Here is a 15490-nt window from a genome sequence, read left to right as displayed (position 1 = left end):
ATCTCTCTCGGAAGGTAATGGATTTTTAGCAGTGGAGGCCTTAATTCCCTTGGGGCCCTGTGAGATGGTTTCTGGGTCAGCAGCATGGCTTTTGTATAGAAATTGGTGTGAGTCAGGAACCCTGTAGTACCTGTCAGGCTTGACTGGGGCTGGAGGCAGAGAATCCGGGTTAAGGCAGGCCTCCGAGTAAACATCATCTAGGATGTCCAAGACAGGAGGTATAGCCAGAGGCCTGTGCTGAGGTAGCAAGAGAAATTCCTAAGCCTTTTCTTGGAATCTGAATAATCTTGGCCTTCCCAGTGGAAGTGTTCCCTTAAGGTATGCAAAGTTTCCCCAAATGAATAATCCTCTGGGGGGGATACAGAAGGAATGGACTGCTCTGCATCAGAGTCTTCAAAAGGGGAGTAAGAATGTTCCTGATCAGAGTGCTCTGAAATAATGGAGCCCTGATCAGAGGAGGGATTCTTCCTCCACTCTGGGCCTTTGTCCGGTGGGGATGAGAACCCCTGATAAGAGTAATTAAATCCTAAGCCATTTTAAGCATCTGTTTTTTAGGCATGGGGCCTGGAGATGGGCCCTGTGTAGCTTGTCTCTTAGAATGCATGGCTGCTTTAAACTTAGTGAAAGCCTTAATGGAAAAAGAAGAGGAAGGTCTGAAGACACCTTGAGTGGAGGTAGACCTGTCCACATTTTGAGGTTCAATGCCAGGAGTGGCTTCGGTATCTGTAGTCGGGGTGTGGGCCAAGGAGCCTGCGACCTCGGGCACAGGAGACACCGCCAATGAAGTGTCGTCAGTAGTCAGGGGCTGCGTAGGTGCCTCGCTGAGAACCGGACCATGTGTAATCGGCTTTGGCGTGGTGTCGGTAGAGGCCGCGGACCTCGTGTGTCGGTCCTTATCTTTATGTTTTTTAGACAAAACTGGAGTCAGAGTATCCGACAACATAATATAGTTAAATGTTTTTCCAAAATAATGCTGGGTGAACTCCGCCCAACGCTTAATGGTGCGTTTGTTGAATGTAGCACAAAAGCGACAGACCGAGACGTCGTGGTCTGGGCCTAAACAAGGTATACAGAGGGAATGGAAATCCTTATGCGGTATTTGCTTCCCACATGAAATACAATTATTAACTTTGTCTGACATCGGTCTGAGGCAAGAAAAGTTTCCCCAACGGGGTACTTAGCTTTCAAGAAGACTTCGGTTTCCAAATTTTCGTAATTTCAGGAGCTGGCCGACCGGCACTTGCGAACTGCTTCTGCTTCGGGCACCGCGTGGCAAGAAAGACTGAAGAAAATAGTGTCGGCTGGTTCCTTTATACCCCCGTCGCACTGACGTCAGGGAAGAAGCGACGACAACAGACGCCGGACCTAGACTTTGGAATTCGGCCGACCGAGGACCCGCCTGACGGCAGGAGAACCCATCTGTTATGACTGCAGCTGTATGCACGATGAACATCTGTACTATGTTCATTGTGTTTCACTGTTGCAGTCATTACTCTTGGGTTGAATCCCAAAGCTGAGGATGGGTGGCTGGGCTAAATAGGATTAGCAGAGGCTATGAGGCCCTGCAGAACTGCAGTGGCAAAGCCTGGTCTGGATTTAGAGTAGAGAGGTAAGTGGTAGTGCTTTGTAAAAGTGTGCACTGAACTCCACGTTGCAGCCTTTAAGATGTCTTTGGTTGGTACTCCTCTGAGGAAGGCTGCTGAAGTGCCTGCTGCTCTGGCTGAATGTGGCCTAATGCCCTTAGGCACTGATTTGCCATGCTGTGAGTAGCAGAAACGAATGCAATGGCCTATCCATTTTGAAATAGTCTGTTTTGAGATACCCTTTCCTTGTGATCCTGCAGCATATGCCACTAAAGGTTGCTCAGTCTTTCTGAAAGCTTTAGTTCTGTCCAAGTAGAAGCGTAGCTGGCTGTGCATGTCCAAAGAATGCAGAAGTCTCTCACCCTTGTTCTGTGGGTTTGGATAAAAGGTAGGCAAGTGAATGGTTTGGTTAAGGGCCACACTGGACACCACCTTAGGCATAAATGTCGGGTTCGTCCTCAGAGAAACCCTGTCTGGATGGAAAATGATAAAAGGGTCCACAGCCATGAGTGCCTGTAACTCCGAGACTCGTCTTGCAGAGGTTATTGCTAGGAGCAGAGATGTTTTCCAGGATAAGAATTTTATATCAGCTGTTGAGGCTGGCTCAAAAGGAGGTAGTGTGAGCTTTTCCAAGACATAATTGAGGTCCCATGCAGGTATCGGTGCTCTCCTTGGAGGTCTTATGTTTTTGGCCCCTTATGTTTTTGGCCCCTCTGAGGTACTGCCTTATTAAAGGATGAGAAAAGATAGGTGGTTCCGTATTGTAATGGCCTGAAATGGCAGAGGCATGAATCTTAATTGATGAAAAGGATAGGCCTTTGTCCAGCATAACTGTTAAGTATTGTAAAATCTGAGGAATATTTGGTTCAAACGTGTCAATTCCTTGTGCCTGGTTCCAAGCACAGAATCTCTTCCATTTTTCTGCATAAGATTTTCTGGTACTGGGCCTCCTGGCTTCCAAAACAACATCCATCACAGCTTTGGAGAGAGGAGTATTCTGAATGGCTACATTATCCGCCATGCTGCCAGATTTAAGGTCCTGAGTTGGCTGTGCAGGATCTGATTGTTTTGTTGGGTCAGTAAGTGAGAAATTTGAGGCAATGTCCAGGCTGGACCTTGAAACAAGTTCTTTAGGATTGGGTACCAGTGCGGGCGTGGCCAATCTGGGGCAATCAGTATCATTTTTGGCTTCTCTTGTCTGACCTTTAGGAGTACCTTGGGGAGGAAAGGCATATACTGTTAGGTTTTTCCAGCCGAAGGATAAGGCATCCACTTTCCATGCTTGCTTGTGACAAGTCCTTGTGCAGAATCTTTGTAGTTGGCAGTTGTGAAGGGAGGCACATAGATCTATGTCTGGGCATCCCCATTTCCTTGTTATCATGCTGGAGACTTGTGGATCCAGTTTCCACTCGTGGGGATCCATGAGGTTTCTGCTTAGTTCGTCTGCCAGAGTATTTATTTTTCCTGGCAGGAATTGTGCTTGCAAGTGAACTTGATAAGTCAATGCTGTATCCCACAAAGTCATGGTTTGTCTGCAGAGGGGGTGGGAATGTGTGCCTCCCTGCTTGTTTATGTACCACATGACTGTAGTATTGTCCGTCTTTATCAGTAGTTGTCCTGGATGAAGTAGATCCTTGAAAGCTGTCAGGGCATTCTGAACAGCTAGCATCTCTTTTTGATTGATATGAAGATGCATCTGGCTTGCGGGCCAAGTGCCCTGAATACATTTTCCTGCCATTTGGGCCCCCCAGGCATAATCTGATGCATCCGTTGTTAGTGTCTGCCTGGCTGTGGGTAAAGTGAATGGCTGTCCCTTGTTGTGGTGACAGGCCTGTGCCCACCATCAAAACTCCTGTTGCACGCAGGGAATGAGGGTAATTAATGTTTCCAGGCTGTGGCAATGTTGAGTCCAAACACTTTTTAGATACCATTGTAGTTTCCTCATATGCAGTCTGGCATATGGAATTAGCAGAATGCAGGATGCCATGAAGCCCAAAGCCTGCCGAATTTTTCTTGCAGATAACTGGGTCTTTGCTGCCAACATTTTGAAGTAAGAAGTCAGTTGCCTTTGTTTGTCTGGCATGAGATAAGCCATCTGGGCAGTTGTATTTAAGCTTGCACCCAGAAATATTATCTCTTGAGAGGGTACTAGTTTTGATTTCTTTTCGTTTACTGTGTACCCTAGGCAAATTAGTAATCTTTTTACAAACGCCAGATGCTTTAGTAGAATGTCCCTCTTCTCTGCTTGAATAAGGCAGTCGTCCAAATAAGGATATATTTGAATTCCTCTTTGTCTGCAAGATGCAATTACTGGTGCCAGGCATTTTGTGAAGACCCTGGGCACAGTAGATAAGCCAAAGGTCAGTGCAGAGAATTGGTAGTGCATTGAGCCAGCTGTGAATCTGAGGTATCTTCTGCAAGAATGTCTGATTGGGACATGCAGGTATGCCTCTTTTAGGTCCAAAGTTACAAGCCAAGCTTTCTTGCCCAGCATGAGCAGTAGCTGCTGCAGAGTCAACATTTTGAATTTTGGAATGTCCAGAAATGCGTTTAGAATAGACAGGTCCAGTATTGGTCTCCAGGCTTTGTCCTTTCTGGGTATCAAGAAAAGTCTTGAGTAAAATCCTTGTCCCTGCTCTTGCTGTGGTACTCACTGAATGGCCCTCATGTCCATGAGGGATAAAACTTGGTTTTGTGCCTCTGCCCATTGATTGTGTGGCAGGTCTGGCATACCTTTTTCCCTTGGCAGGGTGTGAAAGTGGAACCTGTAGCCCTGAGACACTATGTTCAAGACCCATTTGTCCTGGGTGATCATGTGCCAATTGTGTGAAAAAAGTGCTAGTTTTCCTCCTAAGGGGGCTGCCAAAAGATAAGTGCTTGGTTCAGGCAGAGGAAAGTCATTGGGACTGTTTCCTGTATGACTGTGATTTGTCTTCACTGCTTTTGGAGGTAGAAGCACCCCATTGTTTAGGCTTGTATGAGCCTTGGGGCTGGGATCTGCCTCTAGGGCATCTGTATCTGCCTCTGTGGCCTGTCTGACACTGGAAAGGACCAATTCTTTGTAGGCCAGTTGCTGCTAAATCTTGGTGGCTGTACCAGTAAGAAATCCTTAACTGTCTGCATAGATTTTGCTTTGTCCTCCATTTTCTTCAACACCTCTTCTGCTTTAACACCAAACAAAGTATCATGCTGTAATGGACCATCTAATAATTTTGCTTTAACATGATCGGGCAGATTCTGTTCCTTTAACCAAGCATGTCGCCTAATGACAGAACCTGTAACAGCGGCCCTGCAAGAGGCCTCCAGAGAATCAAAATCACATTGCAAAGTATGCTTTCCCACTTGTTCAGTTGCATGCAATAAATCCTGCATTTCCTTGTTTTCTGCACATTCAGCATTTGTTAACATTTTCTGTTTAAGCATTGACAATAAGTATTGCTGAAATTTAACCATATGAAATTGACAATTTAAAGACCTCACGGCCAAGGTAGCAGAAGTGTAAACCTTTTTCCCCACATCTGTCCAGTGCCCTTGAATCCCTATCAGAGGGGATAGGGTTTTTTTGCAGTGGAAGCCTTGACCCTTTTGGGACCCTGAGAAATAGTTTCTGGGTCAGCAGCAGGGTTTTTATAAAGAAATTTATGTGAATCTATAACCCTGTAGTATCTGTCTGGCTTAACAGGTGCAGGGGGTAAAGAGTCAGGGGACAGGCCGGACTCTGAAAATACATCATCTACAATGTCTAAAACAGGAGGGATAGCAAGAGGCCTGTGCTGAGGTAGTAAAAAAAAATCTCTAAGCCTTTTCTTAAATTCTGAGTAGTCTTGGCTCTCCCAGTGGAAGTGCTCCCTCATGATATGCAGGGTTTCCCCAAAAGAATAATCCTCAGGAGGGGAGGCTGAAGGGATAGATTCTTCAGCATTGGAATCCTCATAGGGAGGAAGAGAGTATTCTTGGTCAGAAGAGGAGTCAGAGGAAATGGAAACCTGATCTGAAGATTCATATTCTGTCTCTTGCCTAGGCCTCTTCTCAGGAGGGGGATGGGAACCCCTGATCAAAGTAATTAGGTCTTCGGCCATTTTGAGCATCTGTTTTTTAGGCATGGAGGCCTGTCCATGGGCTTGCTGCACTTGTTTCTTTGTCTTTAGTGGTGCTTTAGTCTTTGCCTTTGAAGCTTAAGTCGGTTTTATATATAACTGTGTAGGCCTGAAAACACCCTCAGAAGCCAATGCCTGCTCAGCGGCTCCGGACCCATCTGAGGGAATATTTTAAAAGTGTCCAATACCTTGAGTTTCCAGAGGCCTAGTCTGCTCCACGTGGGAGTCGGAAACGGCCTGCGGCTCTGAGGTAGCAGGCATCAGGGGCTGCGAAAGTGCCTCACTGAGAACCGGCGAACCGGCGACTGGCTTAGAAGAAGCCTCGTCGTCAGTTTTGGACCTCGGATGCCTGTCCTTTTCCTTTTCCTTGCATTTCTTGTGAACTGCGGTAGTCGGATGGCTATCCAACGACATTGTGTAATTAAATCTTCGGCCAAAGTAATGAAATGCAAAATTGTACCAACGCTTAATAGTGCGTTGGTTAAATCTAGCACAAAATCTGCAATTAGCTACGTCGTGATTAGGGCCTATGCAAGGAATACAATAAGAATGGAAGTCCTTATGAGGTATTTGCTTCCCACAAGAAATACAATTATTAACTTTTTCTGACATCGGTCTGGAGCAAGAAAAAAGTTTCCCCGATGGGGTACTTAGCTTTAAATGAAGACTTCGGATCTGAAATTCGAACACGAAAATCTCAGGAGTCGGACGACCGGCAGTTGCGAACTGCTTCTGCTTCGGGCACCGCGTGGCAAGAAAGACTGAAGAAAATGGCATAGGCTGCATCTTTTATAACCCTGGCGCTCTGACATCAGGGAAGAGGCGACAGCAACTGACGCCGGACCAAAACTTTGGAATTCAGGCCGACTGTGGGTAGCCTGCCAGCAGGATAACCCAAGAGTAATGACTGCAACAGTGAAACATGATGAACATCAGAAATACCAACAGAGAAGAGAAGGAGAGAAAGAGAGAACTGGAAAAACTACCAGCTATGGTAGATAAAGAATACCAACAGAACTGGTATAAAGGGCAAGGGAGATATTAGTTTAAAAAGTTATAGATAAAACAGAAAGGCAATAAAATAAGCTTTAATTCGTACTCACTAACACCCCAGTCTCGAGAGATCACAATCCCATCCGAACCTGAAGACGGGCAAATGAGATCTGAGGCACTGCAGTGGTCAGAGGCATTGTGGGTAAGGGAGGAGCTCAAGTGTTGGATCATAGAATCTATAGAAGGTGGCCAAGTAGGATCAGAGGGTCTGATCCAAACCCATACATTGAGGAACAAATGAACATGACAATATCACATTAAATCTTTTCCATTTACTTCTGTAAAACTTCCTAGTGGAAGCTTTATGGGAAGACAAAAGAATCTGACCGACAAGGGAGGAGAGTCTGGGTTGCCTCGCTATCAAAGGAAGTGGAGAAACCATGTAGTCAACTTTAAGCCTAAAATGTCTGGGTGAATCATATTTGTTTGGCAAGAAAAGAGGTCTGGAACTGGATCGAGAATCCATGGCAAGCGAACTAGATGAGGACAATGAAAGGGGAGCCAAATCTGACAAGGTCAATAAGGGACAATGAGGATGACTGTGTTCTTCAACCGAGATACTTTCTGGAGAAAACTTGGAGATTAGAGGGGTTGGGGGGTAAGCACAGAGAAGACCAGGGGACCACTCATGGAGGACAGCATCTCTTGGTGATTTCCTCTGGTGGGGGTAACAGGGCAAATAATCTGCTGCACTTGTTGTGAAGGGAGATGCAAAGAGGTCACAGCAAGGTTGCCCCCACTGGGGGAATATCTTTTCCGCAACTTTCATGTTGAGAGACCACTGTGAGGCAATAAAATGGACCTGCTCAACTTGTCTGCTATCATGTTGGATTTCTCCAGAATGTAGAAATCAACTCAAAATGATTGCCCACTGCCACATTCTCAGAGCTTCTCGGCACAAAGGATAAAATCTGGTTCCTCCTTGTTTGTTGATGTACCAGATAAATGACATATTGTCTGTCTGAATCATAACAGTCCTGGAAGGACAAAAGTCTTGGAAGACTGTACTACCCTCATTTCTAGGACAATGATATGCATGTTGGCCTCCACGGGGGACCAGGTGCCTTGGGGTGTCTTTCCCAAGAAGTGCCCCCCCCACGCCAAATTTGGGAAGTGTCAGTGATCACTATGGCCTTGGAATGAGGAAGAAAGAAGAAGCGGCCTTGTAACATCTGATCTGAGTGAATCCACCACAAGAGATAATGTTTGCATACCTGAGTTATTCTGATCTGGGTGGACAAAGGCTGGTGCAGAACAGACCACTGAGTCACTACAGTCCATTGTAGAATTTTCATAGGGTATCTTGCTAATGGAACTAGAACCATTGCAGAAGACATTGACCCCAAAGCTTGGGGAATCAAATCAAGCTGAGAGAAAAATGTTGGATTATCTTTTTGACTTGAATTGGACCAGTCTGTACCCTTGGTAAAGGAAGAGAAGCTGTCACTGATACCATATTGAACAAGGCCCCTATGAATGCTAATACTTGAGATAGTTCTAGCTGAGATCTGTTGTGACTGATGGTAATTCTCAGGTGAGAGCACAGCTGGAGTACATAATCTCATGCTTTTATCAGCAGATGCCTGGTCGGAGCAGTTATGAGCCAGTCGTCCAAGTAAGGAAATGCCCAGAATCCTTGTCGTCTCAAATGGGTTGCTACTACTGCCATGCATTTGATGAACACCCTGGGGCTGTGGTGAGGCCAAAGGGCAAAGCTCTAAATTTGTAATGACTGGCTCCCAGCCAGAAATGTAGTTATCTTCTGGAACATCTGTTCATTTTTATATGATACTACACATCCTGAAGATCTACTGAGAACATCCAGTAGTCCTTGTGCAGGAAAGGCAAAATAGACTGAACTACAGCCATCTGGAACTTCGTGTGCTGAAATGATTTGTTCAGATTGCTGAGATCCAAAACTGGTCTCCAGTCCCTTGTTTTCTTCAGCACTAAAAAGAATCTAGAGTACGTTCCCAACTCTTTCTGGTCTGGGGGGACCTCTTGGATAACTTTTTTTTCTAGCAGCTTTTTTATTTCTTGTGCTGGTGCTTTCCTATGACTGGGTGGAACATTGGGAATTTTTTTTACTGTTTACTGTTAAGTGTGTGTGTGTGGGGGGGGGGGGGGTGATGGGAAAAAGCTATTATGCAACCTCTGGAAATAATCCTCTGCACCAATGTATCTTTTTCAGTCTCTAGCCAAGCACGCTGGTGCAGGTATAGACGACCCCCGACTGCCTCCAGAGGTGGAAAAATCAGGCCTCTTTCAGCAATGCCGGTAGGATCTGTCAGAGAATGTGAACCTAGATCCTTGGTTCTGCTGGTCTTCTCTGCAGTGTGGGCAGCATCTTCCATTAGAAATCCCCCCTCTGCCAAGGGGGAACCATATCCATGTGGATCATGGAAACGACTCTTGTGACTTTCTGAACCACATTTTTCAACCACCTCATTGACTCTTACAGAAGGTTCTTTCAGGAGCTGAAAAATATACGTCCACTGCAGACAGGGTCTTACCATCCTGCACACACCTGTATAGTAAGTCATTACCTTGGAGCCAAACAAAGACATTCCATCAAAGGAAGTATTGGTGAAGGAAGGCTTCAAGAGTTCCACAAAAATCACACTGGCACATCCAGGCATGTCTCCTAATGGAAATGTCTGAACCCCCCTCCCTTGAGGTACCTTCAGCTGTATATGAAATGAGCCTCATGGACAAATTTGAAATGGATTGTAGGGTAGTCAACTGTGAGACAATGGAACTCTCTGCCTCAGAAGCTATGGTCCCAAAGAAGGATTTGGTAAGTTCCTCAATCAAATCCATCTGCAGTCTGGTGAAGTGTGCCAAAAATTCAGCCACCAAAGTGCAAAGGTTGCTGAAGCATATACACGCTTCCCAAATCTGTCCAGCACCCTAAACTCCTTGTTAGGGGGATGAACAGAGGAACTCTGTTCTGTGAGTTCCATTTTTGTGGCTGCCACTATGACCCTAGCATCTACTGGTGCTCCTTTACTCCAAAATTACCTACCGTTGGGTTGTGCCAGGATCTTGTCTGGTCTCTTGGGGATTAGCTCAACAGAGTCAGGTTCCTTCCACACTCACCAATAGATCAAATCAAGGAGGTCATCAGTAGGCAGATTCATCCAGGAGGTAGATGGGCCAGATCCAAAGGCTTCCAGGAATACTGATTCTTCTTGGGAAGGGTTGTCAGTAGACCAGCTACCCCTTTGCTTGAGGATCTCTAGGAAGGCTCCAAAGAAGAAGTCATCAGATGGTGATCTTGGGGACCTTTCTCCCTCATCAAAATCAGTATCTTCAATTACTGACTCTTGAGGAGAGTCTACATGCCTCCTTTTGCACTTTCTCTTCATATGTACTTCGGTGGAATGTTGTAGAGAAGTATCAGAAGATACAAGTATGGAGACTTTGGAATGGCTGTCCCTATGGAGTAGAATGTTGAGGCTCAAGACACAAACACAGATGGGTTTGGGAAGAAGATCTTTGGGGGGATGGGGGGGGTCGTCCTTCTGGGAGCAGAAAAAACTCTCTCCACTACCTCAAAAGCAGAATGCCCCAAAGAGAAACAGGTTGATGGCTCCAAGAAGACATGCTTCCAAACTGTCAGCTCCTTCCAACCCGAAGGCAGACCACTTAAGGCAGGGTCCTGATGGGGTAGGAGCAGGGAGAATTCCCATCTGAATTTGTGTCAACAAAAATTTCTTCATTATCCTATCCACATTTGCTTCAGTCAGACTTCTAGATGAATGAAAGAAGGAAGCAACTGAGGAGTTCCTGGAATGGTGACCTCTATAGGAAAGAAGATGGAAGGCTGGACGGTACGGGATCCAAAGATTAAGCATATCAGGTCCGAGGAAGCTTCTTTGGATCCAAGCGTGTCAGATCAGACTATGTAGATCTGGTATCAAAAGCTGTCAGATCTAAGGGTTTCGCCCACAGATCTGATGAAGTTGGATCCGATAATTTACATAACTTAAGAGGTGGTTCTGCACTAGGAGCTGAGCTTAGAGCAGAAGATCCAGAAGGGTCCAAATGACACCTCTTGCTCTCTTCTTTCTTGGGGGTTTCAGCCTCAGATATTGTCTCAGAAAAAGTGGTAGGAAGTAAACCTTTTAAAATAAGTTTATTCTTATGATCCACCAGGGCCCGAGGATTAAAGGCCTTGCATATTTCACAAGATGCATTCAAATGGGCTGAGCCTAGACAGTAATCGTATGAATCATGTGTGTCTGATAAAGGAATTTTGTGGCCAGAGGCCTTATATTTCTTAAAGCCTGATGGTTTTTCACCATTCTGGGATAAGATAGGGAATTTTTTTTTTATTAGAAAAAAAGAAAGTGGAAAAATTACCAACAATGATAACTGAAGGAGCTACTGCAAGGGTATGCGGTAAGAAAAGAAAAAATACCAACAATGATAATACTAATTTACACCAAAAAGTGTAAAAAGAGTAAGAGAGGAATATTACAGAATATAAAGAAAAAGGCTAGGCATATATAATACTTTTTACTCACAAACTAACACCAAAGTTCAACAGCTAACAGTGACCATGTCCATTTGAGAAGGCAGCAAATGAATCTGAGGTATGGTGGGAGACTAGGACATTATTGATAAGCAAGGACCTCAAGAGTTTTCAGCATCCACGAACTGTAAGAAGTGGCAGAGTCGGATCTGAACCCATTTGTTGAGGGACAATCGAAAATTGACAACATCAGATTGTATATTTTCAGATTCAGACACCTTTCTAATACAACTATTTACATAACTTGCTTCCACTTTACATGCTTCACTATACTTGGCTACTGGAAAGAACCATAAAAAATATCTTACTTTCCAATTCTCAGCAGTGCTCAAGAATTATGTACCTCGTTCAATACTTAAAGATCATTTCTCTCAATATCATTATTTCCACCAATATGTTTACTGCAGAAAATATCGATTTACCTTTAAATAATTTTAAATTCCATTTTTAGGTCCCTTACCATTACATTATCATGTAATGCAGTAATCTCTATCCTTTGTCAGTCCTAAGTAAATAATGCTTTTCAACATACACTCCCCATTATTAAAACAAAACCATTCCTCTAATCTTGTTTATTCCTATAGGATATATTTTCAATATCTTCTTCTCCACATAAACAACAATTGTTCCTTCTCATTCTATGTTTACCCCATCCATGACCCATCTGACTCATTAACTCTGGTCTCTTTTCATTAACTCTTGTCCTACATTTTCTAGCTGACTCTAGGACACCATGACATACTAAACCCTACTGCCCCACATCTTTTCTTTCTAGCTTTTACATCTCCCTTGTATCTTTCATAAAATTTTCCACTAAATTAATATTTTCTGCACTTGAATAATTTTCTTGTTGTTTACCATCTTTTGTATTTATACTACCAAATATTTTATCAGATACTAGACCCTTTTGTTCCCAAATATCATCTCAACTGCCTTGTTTATAGGGACAAAATCACCCCCCCCCCAATTGAGATCCACAATTAATATTTTTTTTTTCTGCAGGCTTACTTCATACCATTTTAAGAAATACCTGCATTTCTTACAAACATTTTAATTTTCATCAATAAAATCTCTGCTATATGAATACATACTACTAATCCTACATTTCTTTAGCCAACCCCTATCCAACAGGTCAGGTGAAAAAAAAATCACAAACTGCTGGATATCCTAAGTAAAAACTCAAATTTCCAACTATCTAGCTCCTGTTCATTCCTTCTTATCATGCTAGTCTTTGGACTGATGTGTGCAGTCACTCACACTCACTTTTGTTAGTACCTAAAGACACAGGGAATGTGCCTTAAATATCACTGCCCTTCTTTCCTTAACTAGACAGCCAAGAAGGTGAACTAACAAGAATATGGAAGTAATATTTCCCGTTAGTCCTAATTTCAGTGCATAACCCAACCACTTACAAGAACAATTCAATTAAAAAAAAAAAGTAAAAAAAGAAGAAAAGTAGCAGCTGTTAGATCAGCTTTTCCAAGATGATGGGTAAAGCTGCATGACTGATGCTTTACATCACATCTTTGTGACTTACACCACTGTGATTCACTATTTGTACATTTTATTTGTGTACAGATTTGTACTCGATATTTAAATTATTTAAATCAGTACATTATTATTTTATGACCCTTGGCTTTAGTTGATTGTCAGTGTTAAAGTAATACACCAACCCACATGTGTAAAAATGTGAAGAGAGGTTTTGGATGGATGTTGTTTGCCTGGGTCCTGGCTGAAAAAGACCTGTTGACCAGTCACCTTATCTTGTTATCAAACTGAAATAAATAGATTTCTGAAACACTGTCATTAGAGGTACTGTACATTCTGGAGCCCTACTACTGTCCTCACGGTAAATCTGGCCCATTTGTTGAGAAAGGAGAAAATGTTGGTGGATGCTGTATCAAAAACTATACCACAAGCAAGGATACTCTGCTTTTCATATGGTAAAATCTGAATGATGCCAGACTGACAGATGTCAGATGACTCTGCACCAGAAGAATATGTCAAATACTTTTTGAGCTAATATCAATGGCTGACATCACTGGGCCAAAGATGTCTGCACAGTCAAAAAGGTATCCCTGTACATTAATACCAGAAGGTCTTTTCAAGCTTAGCTAAGGAAACTGGCACTTCACCAGTGACACCAGATTCAGATGAACCAGGGAAGGGACTGGTGTTGGACTATAAGAAGACAGTCTCCACCTTTCATAATCCAATTAGAAGGAATCCTTCCTGGTAACTGAGGGAGAAAACAAGGAAGAGGAGGCAACTACCAAAAACTTTTTTCAAATGTATCCACTATTATGTCATTTTCTTGAGTCTTGCACCTTTATCTTCCACATCTTAGAGCAATACAAAGGGTCAGTTCATGGCTGCAAAACTTTGTTCTTAATATTATAAATCAGCAATCTGAACTATTCCAGTAACAACGATTCACGTGGTGGTCTACAAAACTGAAAAAAAGACTGGCTGGACAGAAAATGTCAGCAAGACTCAAGCCCTATTAAGTTCAAAATCAGATCATATTGTTTTTTTTTATTTATATTTCTTGAACTAATCTTATGATAATCTTTTACTCTTGATGCACTTAGCTGCAATGCCACAAAAAGTAGCATTGGAACTTCACAGATGAAAAGGAGGAAGGAGAAGGAAGACAAAGAAAAAATATAAGAAATAACTACTGCAACAACTAATCAGCAAGTCCACTATAGTGGCACCACAAAGCAAGTCAGATTACACAATGCCAACAATGTCGTCCCTACCAGGATTTAGATGAACCTTCTGAAGCATCTTTTTGACACCTACACCTCTGCCTTTTAATTCTTACCCTGATTAATGGAAAGCTGTGTAGTCTCTTGTAATCTGCTTCATCTTTCTTTCCTTCTGCAGGTTCTGCCATTTTTCGTTACCAGCACAATCGTTTCTGCAGTGGAAAAGCCAACATAGTTCAGTATATTCTTTAGTTAAATACTCTTAGATTACAGTTGCTGAGAACATTACAGAAAGTCAAGAACACAAAAAAGAACTAACACAAGTTGCAGCTGCATACATCAAGCAAAGAAAAAATACCAGAAACTTCAGCGCAAGTAAAGGGAAAAATACAAGAAACTTCAGCGCAAACTCAGTATGTCTATACTATATATCAGAAGCGTCTGTAAGGCCTTATGCTCCTTCCCATAAAGCTCTGCAACACTTTTCAAGTGTTTAAAAATACATCCACAGCAATCCAAGCTAAGATAAAAATATTTTCTTGACTTACTGCACTTGTACTTGCTTTACACTGTGATAACTTTGTTTTTTAGCATTGTTAAAGCATTTATTTATTTTTGTGACAAAAAACTGCCATTTCTGTTTGTTGTTTTTGTCTAGTTCTGTTTGCCTCCAGATCGGCTTGCAAAAGGTTGAATTAGCCAGGGATTTAGTTGTTTAATCTGCACTTGAAAGTACTTTTACTGTGTTTTTACATTAAAAATTTCAGGATCATCCATCTTGTGGCAGAAGTATTTACCTAGCCTCTGAGTTGGAAAGCACTCTAGAGAGCTCAAAATGTGGTCGTTAATTGGCTAGATGGCATAGGGGTCGATTTTCAAGTTTTTTTCTCTGCTATAAATCAGGCAAGTTTGCGATGAGCTGCCCACCATACAGCAGCAGTTAGCAGTGCCCGGAACAGTAGCAAACAGATAGTAAAATGTCTTTCTAAAGTTAGAATTAGGTACGAAACCTGTTAAATAGTGTGGCACTGCATGAAATTAAGCTTAGAGGAGCTAGCTTGCACATCACATGGTGCTACCATATTCTAGCACTATACAACAGCCTGCCCTTAACCCCAAAAATTAGTCTGCTTATAGAATAGCACTACCATATCCTAGCACTATACAGCACCTTGCCCTTACCCCAGAAACTACCCTAGGAGACCCCTGTTAACACCCAATCATTAATCCTCAACATCCCACCCTATTACAGGACTGGACAACATGGATAATGCAACTTCCTAATGCCTCTGGGGCCATCTTGGTAAATTTGGGCATTCCAAAGGCAATGTAACAATTGCCTCATGTTCTTGTGCAACCAGTTAATCATTAAAGAAAATAACACAGTACGTCAGAGATGTAAACACACAACTTCCATGGAGGCAAAAATCTCACTTGCGTGCGTGCGCAAGCACGCACACAGATTGTCTTATGCCAAGGTGCTTAAAAAAAACTTGCCCAAATCTCAAA

At 43.0% G+C, this 15490-nt stretch overlaps 1 protein-coding gene across 2 annotated transcripts in view; it reads right to left on the bottom strand.

Annotated features, from left to right (window-relative positions):
- Positions 1-15490, bottom strand: part of DNAL4 (dynein axonemal light chain 4) — a 434679-nt gene that overhangs the window by 244962 nt on the left and 174227 nt on the right. For both annotated transcript variants that reach the window (XM_044066322.1, XM_044066330.1), the window contains exon 2: positions 14098-14193. In XM_044066322.1, the coding sequence (XP_043922257.1) occupies positions 14098-14169 (72 nt within the window). In that variant the 5' untranslated portion in view covers positions 14170-14193. The remainder of the gene's footprint in view (positions 1-14097; positions 14194-15490) is intronic.

This window comes from Protopterus annectens, chromosome 1.part0, assembly GCF_019279795.1.
Source record: "Protopterus annectens isolate FY-2018-M chromosome 1.part0, PAN1.0, whole genome shotgun sequence".
Taxonomy (NCBI): Eukaryota; Metazoa; Chordata; order Ceratodontiformes; family Protopteridae; genus Protopterus; species Protopterus annectens.
The sequence above is the reverse complement of the archived record's forward strand: the minus strand, read 5'-3'. Positions and strand labels throughout refer to the sequence as shown.